The sequence below is a fragment of the Anabrus simplex genome, chromosome 1 (genome assembly GCF_040414725.1).
Source record: "Anabrus simplex isolate iqAnaSimp1 chromosome 1, ASM4041472v1, whole genome shotgun sequence".
Taxonomy (NCBI): Eukaryota; Metazoa; Arthropoda; class Insecta; order Orthoptera; family Tettigoniidae; genus Anabrus; species Anabrus simplex.
In genome coordinates, this window is record NC_090265.1 from 1,096,830,902 (window position 1) to 1,096,844,001 (window position 13,100).

At 38.8% G+C, this 13,100-nt stretch overlaps 1 protein-coding gene across 1 annotated transcript in view; it reads left to right on the plus strand.

Moving 5' to 3' along the window:
* LOC136858043 (PMS1 protein homolog 1) overlaps positions 1–13,100 on the plus strand; it is a 154,365-nt gene that overhangs the window by 48,124 nt on the left and 93,141 nt on the right. The window contains exons 5-6 of the mRNA XM_067137277.2: positions 1,258–1,383; positions 12,910–13,056. Coding sequence (XP_066993378.2) covers positions 1,258–1,383; positions 12,910–13,056 — 273 coding nt within the window. The remainder of the gene's footprint in view (positions 1–1,257; positions 1,384–12,909; positions 13,057–13,100) is intronic.

Sequence of the window (13,100 nt, forward strand, 5' to 3'; positions counted from 1 at the left end):
GTCGTTCTGTGTCGGTCCTCGCGAATGAGCACATCAGCACACTCCATCTTGTCAGGTGTGACAGCCGTGGGTGGCCTTCGCGATTGCTGCAAATCTTGGAGCTTTACTGAACCACTTTCATATGACCTCGCCTTCTGTGCCCAGCAACTAACCATACTTCTGTTGACTGCTGATGCTCCATAAACTGCACGTAAAAATTTGTGAATGTTTCGAACCGTTTCTTGCGCCACAGTGAAAAATTCAATGACGACACGCTGCTTTTAACGTACAACACTTACAGACGCTATGCTGAACCATTGCTGCAAGTACGCTATCTGTCGGAAGAAACGGAAACTTTGCGCGTACACTTTGAAAACTTCAAGGAATTCATATCTTTATTCGTGGCATTGTTGGGGGCTGAGGAAAAAAATGTGGTGCATTGTTTTTTTTTTTTTCCTCCTAGCATTTTTGTTCTGAATTGCTGTTGGCTTATTTACCGGTTCTTGAATCTGTATAAGTAGAACTTATTTCCCATGGTGAAGGTGAAGCTTAAGATGATAACTTTACTGATGGCTTGCTCTGACGGGAAGGTGAAATATCAAGGATTTTCCCTTCTTCCATTTTGTTAAGAGTATACGAGAACTTAGGTAGTTAACTAGATTGGATCGAAACTACCTAATTTTGAGCCACTGAAGCTATTTTGCTAATATTTAATGTGGTTTAACGTCACACGAATACATCAGATTTTTTCGTCAATACAACACTGGGATTGGGAAGGTAGTGGCTCTGGCCTTAATTAAGGTACAGCCCCAGAATTTACCTGGTGTGAAAATGGGAGGGCTGATGGAATTTTAACTTGTTGTCCCCCAAATGCAAGCTCATAGCTACATGACCCAAACAGCATGGCTAATTCGCTCGGTCCACTGAACTTTTCCCTTATCTACAGATCCTTTATGAATCCCATGTAATTTGTCTGCTTGTTCCACCTTCACACAAAAACAACTGGATGCATTTTGTTAAATTAATAATTTAATAAATCCTTAAAATTAAAGAAACAAATATTTATTACATAGAAATAATTGCCAGTAAGTACTTTGTTTTCTTTACCATCCCTGTTAGTATTAATTTTTAAATGTTTTCCTATGGTTTTGTTCTTTCATTTTTATTGCTTTTCTTATCCCACATTTATTTTCCATTATGTGTATTTTTTACTGTAATGTTTTTCTATCCTAGTTCCCAGTTTTTAAAAATAGTGTATGAATCTATATCTTGTTGCAGCTGTCAATCATCATGCTGGTGCCCAAGAAGCACAGCAAAGATGTTTCTACACTGTTCCAGACAACGTCTGATGGTACAATGATTTATTTCAACCACCGGCCTGTATTGCACAAGAAGTTGCAGCAGGTACAGTAACTGTTGAATTCTTGAGTGCATGAATCTTTAGAATTAATTTGCCTGATTTTCTGTTCCAAATGTGAATGGGTGATGATCAGACAGAAATATCTTGGAACAGAATTTTTTTCCCCCTCATTCTTTGGCATCCAACTTAAATATCCTCAACCAAACAAGTTCTGTTGAAACAGAGCAACATCTTAAACTATCTAGTGTGGAACTATACAGTAGAAGTATATTGACATGTTATGTAAGTGGACTGAATAAATAAGAAAAATGGATGAGTTATTTCACCACATTTGGGGATAAGTCTTCCGGATGATAAAGACATCAAAAAAAATCATAATCTCATCCACAGGTTAATGGTTTAAAACGAAATATATTCACTCTGTCTCTCAACGACTCCTTCATCACCAAGTACCAGTCCACATCCCGTTATCTTGTGGTGTTCTACCATCATGATTTGGGCCTTCCTGAGCCCCTCTTTATTTCTGTCGTTGTTGCTGTTGTTATTATTCACATTTCACACTGACCGAGTTGGCCATGTGGTTAGGGTCACACAGTTGTTTGCATTTGGGAGATAGTGGGTTCGATCCCCCGTCGGCAGTCCTGAAGATTGGTTTTTCGTGGTTTCCCATTTTCACACCAGGCATATGCTGGGGCTGTACCTTAAGACCACAGCCACTTCCTCCCCATTCCTAGCCCTTTCCTATCCCTTCGTCACTATAGGATTTATCTGTGTTGGTGCAACGTAAAGCAAATTTTAAAACAATTCACATTTCATTTGCTGTGGCGGTTCACTGATCAGAAGATGGACTGTTGTCAAGTTGTCCCTACCGCTATTGCTGTTAAGGGAAGGTTCTTGTCATGTAGCAGGTGTTCATAATGATAGCGTTCAGCATTTGTGGAAGTGTGTAAGCAATATCTAGGTCCTGCAGGTGTTGTTGCAGCATATTGTGCACAAGTCCTGTGGTAGAGATGACTAAAGGCCTCACTGTTGCCAGGTCCTTTTCCCACAGTTTTCAGACTTCTCGTGCAAGGTCAGTGTACCTTTCAATCTTCTGGACATAGACTGGACATCACTTCCAGAAGATCAATCTTCTTGAGCTCTTTGTCTATAAGGACAATATCCAGCCTGTTTGGTCTTATGGTCCTGTCTGTCTGCAAAGATCAATTCCAATACAGCTTGAATCTTTAATTTTCGAGCACGTCAGATGGTCTGTAGGCCTACTCAAAATATGGGATTTTCTCATCTTCACCTTGAATCCCAGTTCTTGGTGCACACTGATGAGTATATTCTTTACCTGCTATTACCTTACAACCACCCACATTATGCTCCACTATCTCAGCTATTTCTCCGCATCTCCTGCATCTGTCATTCACTTCTTCCTCTAAGATATATTTGCTGTTGTTGTGTTTGTTTATGACTCTATCCTGAATTACTATCGAGAACCATTCTGTTTTTCCATGGAGATAGTCGTGTTTTAGCCAGAGAGTGGATTTCAGTCTGTCAACTGATGGCTGACTTAGATGGTGAGGATATGAACCATGGATTTCTTTCTGCTTCCAGGCATGCTGTAGTTGTTCTGTATTGACAAATTTTGGAGGAGGAGTCGATATGCTTTTAAGATTGAGTAGAGTAAATTATCATCAGCACAACAGACGGCTGCGAATAGATTTTGGCCTCACTTTAAATGGAAGTATCTTCGTAAGTTTTCTGTCTGTGAGATATCTTTTAGATGTAGCAAGTTCATTCGCCGCTCAATTGCAGAATTAGGATGAAGCATTCTGCTTTTGTCAGGCATGTCCTCAGTTTTTCTCTCCAAGTCAACTAAATTTGTTTCAGACCATTTAATGATACTAAATGAATAGATGAGAACAGGAATTGTGAAATAGTTCATTGCCTTACTTTGTTTTCTGTATTTAGGAATGATTTTGAGACAGCCGAGGCTCTCTCAAGGAAAGCAGTCTTTAGTCTTTCTTTGATGGTTGAGTGACTGATCTCTTTGGGCCGATGACCTTAGGTGTTAGGCCGATTTAAACAACAAGCATCATCATTATCATCATCATCATCATCATCATCATCATGACTGATCCCTTTAAGCTGATGGAACCCCAAGTACCTGTAAAAGTCTCTTGGTTTGAGATCTTTCATTACTTCCTTTTCAGAGATCTAAAATCCATTAGTAGTCTCAAGTTTCCCTCCTTTCAGATGAACTACTCTACATTTCTCCTTCCATACTCCATTGTATACAATCAGAGAATATCTTTATTAAGGCCAGAAGCTGGGTGAATTGCTTATTGCTGGTGGCATACAGCTTAAGGACATCCATGTAGAGAAGGTGAGTTAAATTGTGGTTGATTTCATAAGTCTTTTTGCTGTTGCTGTTGCATGTGACAACTTACAGATTCACTTTACTGATGCCTTTTACTGACAACTTGCTGTTATTTTCTACCACAATCTTTTGATGTGCAGTAGAATTCTTTGTCTGCAGCCAATCCTTGCATTTCATCACGCACATTGAAGCCCTAGAATCAAAATAAAAATCTTCAGGATTAACGTCATAAGTTGATAAAACAGTGCAGAATGCTGTTGATGTGTCTTTCTTTTGGAAACCTTCTCTCTGCCTTGTTCCGAATTCACATTTGGTTGCTTCTAACTTTCTTCTGGAAACCTTTTCCCTGCCTTGTTCCAAATTGACATTTAGTTGTTTCTTACATTGAAATTTAAATTGTCCATAAATTCTGCATTGATAACAAGGTCATTTTAATTTATAATTGCCTTTGCTATTTGCATTACCAAGAAAGGCCGACTCCGTATTTCGCTTCTGTAATCTAGGGGCAGATAACATTACATCTTGCAGAATTTTCTCCTTGATCGAGTCACTTGTTATTGCTGTACCTGAGCTTTATATTCCCATGACCATCGGCTCGCATTCATCTGGTAAACCTGCGAGCAAGAGTGTACCAACCCATTTGTCTCTTACTTTCAAACCAATGTCAGATAATTTATGAGCTGTTATAATAACAGTATTTATGTATTCTTCAGTAGAATTACAATTACTTAACCTCGTAGTTACAAATTCTCTTAGTAAACCTACTCACCATGTGAAAACCGAATCTTCAAATAATTACTGAAGTTTGTCCCATACTTTTACGATAGTAGTGTCTTGGACATGTACTTAAAGCGTAAGATCTAGATTAAAATCAACTTACTGGTAGTACGTGTTCTCTGAATGTTTCTTACATTTTGTTCAGTTCCCTCAAAGCAAGACCAAAATTCCTAATGGTCAAGGTATGTTTGCATCACAAATTTCCAGATATTATAATTATCACTACCAACTAACCTTTCACCGAGCTCGATAGCTGCAGTCGCTTAAGAGTGGCCAGTATCCAGTAGATATAGATGTTGATTCCCATAGGGAATTTGAAATATTTGTTCCGAATGAGTAAATTTATAATACCAATATGAATGGTCCGGTATTGGACATTATAAATTTTTCAGCTAACTCATTCTTGTTGCCAGCGTTTCGCTCCCATGTACTAGGCTGGGCTCATCAGTTGGTACCTAGCACACCTACCAAGACGCTGGATAGTGCATACCATGGAGGCCACTGCATAGGCTAATTGTAGCTACCGGCAGTGCCAATGCACTATGAGGGACTTTGTCTCATTATCAAAAATTGATGCCTGCTTGGCCATCAGATGATATAGATGTTGATTCCCATAGGGAATCTGAAATATTTGTTCCGAATGAGTAAATTTATAATACTAATATGAATGGTCCGTTATTGGACATTATAAATTTTCCAGCTAACTCATTCTTGTTGCCAGCGTTTCGCCCCCATGTGCTAGGCTGGGCTCATCAGTTGGTACCTAGCACATCTACTAAGACGCTGGATAGTGCATACCATGGAGGCCACTGCGTAGGCTAATTGTAGCTACCGGCAGTGCCAATGCACTATGAGAGACTTTGTCTCATTATCAAAAATTGATGCCTGCTTGGCCATCAGATGATATAGATGTTGATTCCCATAGGGAATCTGAAATATTTGTTCCGAATGAGTAAATTTATAATACCAATATGAATGGTCCGTTATTGGACATTATAAATTTTCCAGCTAACTCATTCTTGTTGCCAGCATTTTGCCCCCATCTGCTAGGCTAGGCTCATCATATTGGTATTACAGTATCCAGTAATCGGGAGATAGTGGGTTCGAGCCCCACTGTCGGCAGCCCTGAAGATGGTTTTCCGTGGTTTTCCATTTCCACACCAGGGGCTGTACCTTAATTAAGGCCACGGCCAATTCCTTCCAATTCCTAGGCATTTCCTATCCCATTGTCGCCATAAGATATAGCTGTATCGGTGTGACGTAAAGCAAATAGCAACTAACCTTTCAATTGGTGGCAATCCATTGTGCTGATTTCTCGAGCTTATTTGAGGTACAGGTGCCTGCTGCTGATGAATTTATGTTCTCAGTCATTGTACTAACTTCACCCATGTTCTATCTCAAGTTTATAAAGAAGATATTACAATATCATTAAATATCATTACTGGATCCTAGTCTAACTAATATTATACTTAGCAGTCCTCCTGTCACCACCTCTTCGCTCAGGAGGTATGTCACCCTTTTCCAAAAATTTTCGACACAATGCTTGCACCCTATCCCTTGATATGCACAACGTTTTGATAAACAGCTGTGAAGTCAGCTACCAGGATGTAAGGCGCATGCATCAGAAATTTTATGCCAATCCGGACAGACAATCTCAACACAATTTCATATTAAGACATGTTACAGTTTCCACCCCACAACGTAACAGATAAAGAAGCGGGAATAGTGATTATTGCGGCAGGAAGACACTCAGGCACTCAGCGAGCACACACTCACTCGCTTAGACTCATTTTTATTCACACCACCCGATAATGTGTTTCGAGGACTTGTATAGACTCTATAAATGTGGCTTGTAAATTTGTACACGAGTACAGTCTACAGTTCCGATAGCACAAGGAAATGAAAAACATTCTTGCCACTTAGCCTGTGCTTCCTGCATCTCAGCGTCATTTGTTGGAAATTTTATCCAATAATCTGCTTTCATTTCTTTTGAAGTCAAAACCTGCGAAAATGTTTTTGACACGGTGCTCCGACTTATACCGATGTCTTCACCAACTCCACCCTGAAATCCTGGCTGACCAACATAACGCAAGAAGATTCTCAATTTTTCTTCGTTTGTTAGTGCACCACCTCTTGTTTCTTCGGAATGCCCAAGGAAATGCTCCACTAACCATTTAACATGTTCCTTACTGAACCTATATAACACTTTGTAATCAAGTTGAGATGATTCTCTGCGAATTTTATATAATTTCCTTCTCCGATTAACCACTGTCATAAACTCTGCCATGGTACTGAACTTGACACTATCGCTTTGATTCACCTACTGAACTAGCTCAAGGAAACACGAGCAGGCACTAACGGAAATGAGTGCCTGCTTTGTCTTTATTCACCAGACATCTAAAGCGCCCGCTCTGCTACTCGAGCGACTGGAGTGTGTGCTCAAGCTCACAGGTCTGCTGTGAGTGATGGCTTCCGACAGGCGGTTTTTATTCACCTCATTGCGAGTGCCTGCTCTAAATTCGCGAGTAAAGAGTGCATGCTCATTTTTATTCACACCACCCATTGTCGTAGCAAAAGTACGAAACGGCAATATTTGCCAAGTGAACTGAGCATCAGAGCTCTCTGGGTACAATACAATGATAAGCATGAACCAGACTTTCATGTCAAATATGAATTTTTTCGGCAAATCTTTGTTAGTGATTACAATCTAGGCTTCGGCTCACCAGCCACAGACGTTTGTTCTCAGTGCTCGTCTCTTAAGGAACGTATACAGAACTGCCAAGACCCCGTGAAGAAGCAAGATTTGCAAACAGAGTTAAACATACATACCAAAAAAGCTGATGCGTTTTATGATCAACTACGTTCAGCTAACAAAGATGAATGTGTTTTCAGTTTTGACTGCCAAAAATATCAACCCATTCCGAAGACTGCTGATCAGACAGCATACTATTTACGCCAGCTATACCTGTACAATTTCACCATATGTGAGGGAACATCAAAAGACACTCAAGGTAGAGAGAGAACCTTTTCTTATATTTGGCTCGAAAATGATTACCCAAAAGGTGCAAATCAAATAGTTTCTGCGTTATACCATAGGCTGGCAGCAACAGATCTTACAGGATACGATTCAATCAGACTGGTTGCAGATGGCTATGATGGCCAAACAAGAATAAAATTATGATTGGTATGTTAGGCAAATTTCTGAGTCAAGATGCCCCAGCGACAGTAAGGAAAATTACACTAGTGTTTCCTATAGTAGGCCAGTCCTATATACCTCCAGACCGAATTTTTGGGCAAATGGAGGCTGATATAAAAAAACATACAACATTGCTAACTGACAAAGATTATCTGAAGATTTTTGAATCTCATGCGACTGTCATTCATTTGGGAGACCAAATGTGTCCAGTGCTAGACTGGAAGAGTGCTGTTTCAAAAGTAGTTGAAGAACCCGCTCAATGGCATTTTAAGTTGCAACCTTCGAAAAGGGTTATTATCAAGAAAACAAAGCAAGGAAGCTGTGTTGTGCAAGGTGAAATAAATTACAACAGTGATTTTGGAGAGGCCAAAGGTATTTTGAAACATGGAACAATGTATATGAATATTGTTCCTAATATCATGGAGAGAGGTATACCCATAAAAAAACAAAAACTTGCCGATTTAAACACATTATTGTCCAAACATTTCAAAGAAAACTGGAAGCAAAATGACAAACTATTCTTTTTTAAGAAATTCTTTGAACAACAAGAAACCTTACATGAGGCAGATGATGACATGGAATCTGATTCTGGGGACTTCATTGAAGAACATGAGGGACTGGTGTTGTGAGAAGTGTGAATTTGCGAGAAGCAAGTGAACATTATTTTTATGTACTATTGTATGTAATTTGAGTTGATTACTGTAAACGTATTCATATAATTATATTTTGATTAAGATATGTGTTGTTTTTCATTTCCTATCACTTGATAACTCACCAGTCTCAACAGTTACAAAAATTTTTATATCCGTTATACTGTTGCAAAACTCGTTATCTTCATGATACTGTTGCAAATCACGTTATGTCCAAACTATTTTATATAAAATCTCAGAATATATGAGTCAGAGATTTGTTGGCATCTGGTGATGGAGAGGAAACATATCCTACTGTTAATTGGTTAAAGATTCATCCTTCTAACACTAGGCATAAGGAAATGACAGTTTTTCCTGGTTTCTGAAAAATCTGTTATCATGGACAAAACGAGTTTTGCAATTGGACGCCTCATTTGCAAAGTCCATTTGTACATAATATTTTGAAAATTAAGGATCACGGTTGATTATTTCTGAAACTGCAACTAAGCTGTATCCATGCCCTTGGTTCCCAGCTCTGTCCCACCTTCCTGGTTTATTGTCATCTAGTTGGCCCTACTGATATTTACTAGTGGCTCTACCGGCAGAGATCCGTATAGTGTCAGCTGATGTTTCACTGAGTGTGTGGTGGTTTTTGTTACTGTATAATTGCACTTACTTTCCTCCCTTTACTGTGTTTAGCGTTTGTTTATTGTAACCTCTCTAGTAATTAGTGTAACTGCTGTAGTAAAGGTTACAGATAATATGAACATCTCACCTAACTGAGTATTTAATATGCTAGAATTATGTTTTCTGTGAATCCATGGATTCTCATCTAGTTCTGAAATTTATTACCCACAGACTTCATCTGCCCATGCTCTGAACTTCACTGACAGTTTACTTAGTGAACAAACACTACTTCATATGGCTGTGTCATCGTTGTTGTCGCCATCATCAATTTGCCTTTTCCAGCCGGGTTGGAATGTTAATGGCATATTTCCATTGTCCTCTATCTAACTACCATTGTTACTCCTTAACTATGTTCCAACCCAAGTGATGGAAAGAATCAAGCAAGTGCAAATCAAGTCATATGTAGAAAGATGGGAACAACAAAAAGAACACAACATGAAAATTATAATGATAGATCAGTGTGGGAAGAGGGAGAAATAGAAAGAAAACATGAAAGGACAAGGGAATCTCCATATCTTCATTCAATGCTATCTTAAGATAGATTGGCTCTCTCGTCATCAATCCCAGTTTTTCTACATTCATTTCTTATTAATTATATTTACCTTCTGGGTTCTTTTTCTCATTTTGTGTTTGTCCTGTGTTACTAATCTTTTATCATCTGTATTCATCTTCATCTTTCTTATCTCCTTTTCCTTTCACATATCCAGCGCTCTCCTTACCTTACTCTTTCCACATCAAGACTGAAGATTTGTCAAGATGGCCTGTCAATTAGTGTTGTATCCTGCCCTCCTGATGAAGCTGGAAAGCAGAAACAAGCTTATTTGGGGATGAGAAGAACAGGGATTGATGAGGAGAGAGCCAATCTATCTGAAGACAGCAGTGTATGAACATGTGGAGATTGTCCTTGTCCTTGTCCTTTTGTGTTTTCTTTCTATTTTTTTCCTCTTCCCACACTGACACATCATTGTGCTTTTCCTGTTATGTGTTCTTTTCAGCATCCCTATCTTTCTGTATATGACTATGTTCCAATCCAGGTTCCTTATTATTATGAGTCCAGCCTACTTAGTCTGGGTCTACCTCTTATTCTCCTTCCTTCAATCATAGCCTTTCCTCTTCCATCTTCTGAATTTGTTCAAAACTGTCTTAGTCTTTTTTTTTTTCCCTCTCCATTCTGTCAGAAAACTTTTCCACTTCTAATAATTTCCCAATACAGTATTGTATCTTCTTACTCTGTTCTTTCTTGTATGTCCTGTTATACTTTTTAAAAATATCATCTTACTGTCCTGGATTTTACTCTCCTGTCCTTTTTGTCAGTGTCCAGATTCTGCTGCATATGTCTGTATGAGGCAACAATACATTTTATACATCACCTCATTACACTGCCTTGGTATTTCTTCTTCTTAATCAAATTCCTCACATTCTGGTAAAATGTATGTTCCCATTGTATCCTTTTACTAATCTCCTTGTCCAGTTCTTCATCCTACATCAGTTCGCTTCCAAACTACTTTAAACTTTCCACACTTTTAAGATCTTGTTCTCCAGGTTGTATAGTACCTTTCTCCTCTTGTTAGTTAACTGCAGTGGAACCTGGATTCTCCATTTTTGAAAGGAACAAAAAAAAAAAAAGGTATAAGACGGGAGAACGGAAAATCTGAGAATGAATCAACGATTTGTATGAACATCACATTAATGAAATATATATAATTATAATCTTACAAACATTTCTAAACCCAACCAAATTACAGCTCTAATGGGCCTTGGCCTACCAAGCAACCCCTGCTTAATTTTTTCTTTTGTGGATAGTCAGGATGGCACCATTCCATTGATTGCTGTTTTGTTTCGGGCTTGAAATGGTGAACCCAAGTTTCATCACCTGTCACAAGAAAGCTTCCCTCTCAGCTTCAAAACGTTGCAGCAACTTGGAAGAAATGTTTTTTTCTGAGAGTTTTGTGTTTCTCCGTAAGATGGCGCAGAACCCATCATGAACACTTTTTTGCGTAATCAAAAGCACCTATAATTACACCCACACTTCCTTTGCTCATTGTCAGCTCCCGCGCCAACTGCCGAATTGTCCTGAATCGGTCCTCGCGAATGAGCACATCAGCATACTGCATCTTGTCAGGTGTGACAGCCGTGGGTGGTCTCCCCGATTGCTGCAAACCTTGGAGCTCTGCTGAACCATTTTCAGATGGCCTCGCCCTCTGTGCCCAGCGGCTAACCATATTTCTGTCGACTGCTGATGCTCCTTAAACTGCACATAAAAGTTTGTGAATGTTTCTAACCGTTTCTTATGCCGCAGTGAGAAATTCAATGACGACACACTGCTTTAAACGTACATCACTTACAGACACCATGCTGAACCATTGCTGCAAGTATGCTATCTGTCAGAAGAAATGGAAACTTTGCACATGTACTCTGAAAACTTCAAAGAGTTCATCTCTTTAGTTTCACATTTGTAGCATTGTAGGGAGCTGAGAAAAAAAATTAGGTGCATTATTTTTGGGGTCACCCTCATATTTGATCTTCCTTTGTAATTTTGTCACCAGTGTACTGTTCGTAGTAAGTTTCTCGAAGTCTTCTACCACATAAATTAGACCTACATTGAATTTTAAAGGTTATGTTAAACTCAAGAATATGGTTTTGAATATGTTATCATTTCTCAAAAGTTCTTAAATACATTATACTGTATTCTGCCCGTCACTAATCACAAGCAATTGGAAAGAGGAAAAAAAATACTGAAAACTCCAGAAATGTTGGTTTATTTGTGATTTTGAACTCAGCTGGATAGTGCGTTGAGGTACACATGACATTTGCTGCACAAGCCAGTAAGAGTGAGAAATGATACAAACGTTTTCAATGGAACGTTGCGCATATAAACCGACTGTGGTTTTTATAAGGATATTTTAACATAAAAATGTAAACATAATAATCCCCGTCTTATATTAGTACCAAACCAGTAATACGCAATCCCAAGACCTCCCATGGCTTTACATATGTAAGGTGCAATATCTGTTCTGGTCTTGAGAACATAATCGTATCCGATCATACGAAAATATAAGATTCGTGTTAGGAAGGGGCAATTTCGTGTCTGAAAGCCCATTGACTATATAGTGCTCTGAGAGAAGTGCCGAAAACCTGTTTGGCGATACAGTAGGAAAAAGTCAAAAATAAACATCTAATCCTGGATATAATGTAGATGTTTTACAAGTATGAACATTTGATGAAACTCGTTCTGTCTTTGAGTAGAACTGTTGAAATGCACTCTCTCCTACCAGTTGCTGCGGCCACTCTCTGCTTTATGACTTCCGAAGTTTCCCTAAATAATACTAGCCAAACGCGATGCTAAGATGGTCTCTTTGCAAGCTCACCATTAATTGCTTTCCCAGTACAGCAGTTGCTCTAATTATCGCAATGACGCAACGCTAACGCCAAGATCCATAGGTATATTGTAGCCGTCCTTTTGTGAGATACTGTTTCTTGAAAAACACTTGATTGAGGATTTAGTGTTGATGAGGCTGAAATTTCTGGGTGGTTGATGTGTGAAATTGTTTCTTCAAGGAACTGGTAATGCAGAATTTTTAAAACATGATTTAATTAGGATGCTCGTGGGACCATTTAATTTGACTGAATAATCTGGGAAAACGTAGTTACTGGGAATCGAGGTTCCACTATATATAGTTTAGGTAGCAGGAGAAAACAAAAGAAGACATTTTGAATAAACTAACCTACTTGATATTTTGATTTTTGTATGAAATGAACTTGATCCCCTGGTGCTCTGGAAAAAAAAAAAAAAAAAGCGTATGAGTACTGCCCATTGGCATGAAGGAGAATTCATCCATAATGTTATGAATAAGTGATTCTGATGCGCAGAGTCGTTGTCTGTTGTCTCATAAATTGTCTTGTTTTCATGTAGTTGCTGCTGAAGACCATCACTGGCCATTTTAAAGATCAGCAGATATGCAAGAAGTACCCAATCTGTGTACTGAGCATAAAAGTGGAGCCCTCTCAGCTGGATGTAAACTTAGAGCCCAATAAGACTCGTGTTCTCTGTCATAATGAGGTAAGTCTCTGTCATTACTTGTTGGGATTGAGAAAAATACTGTT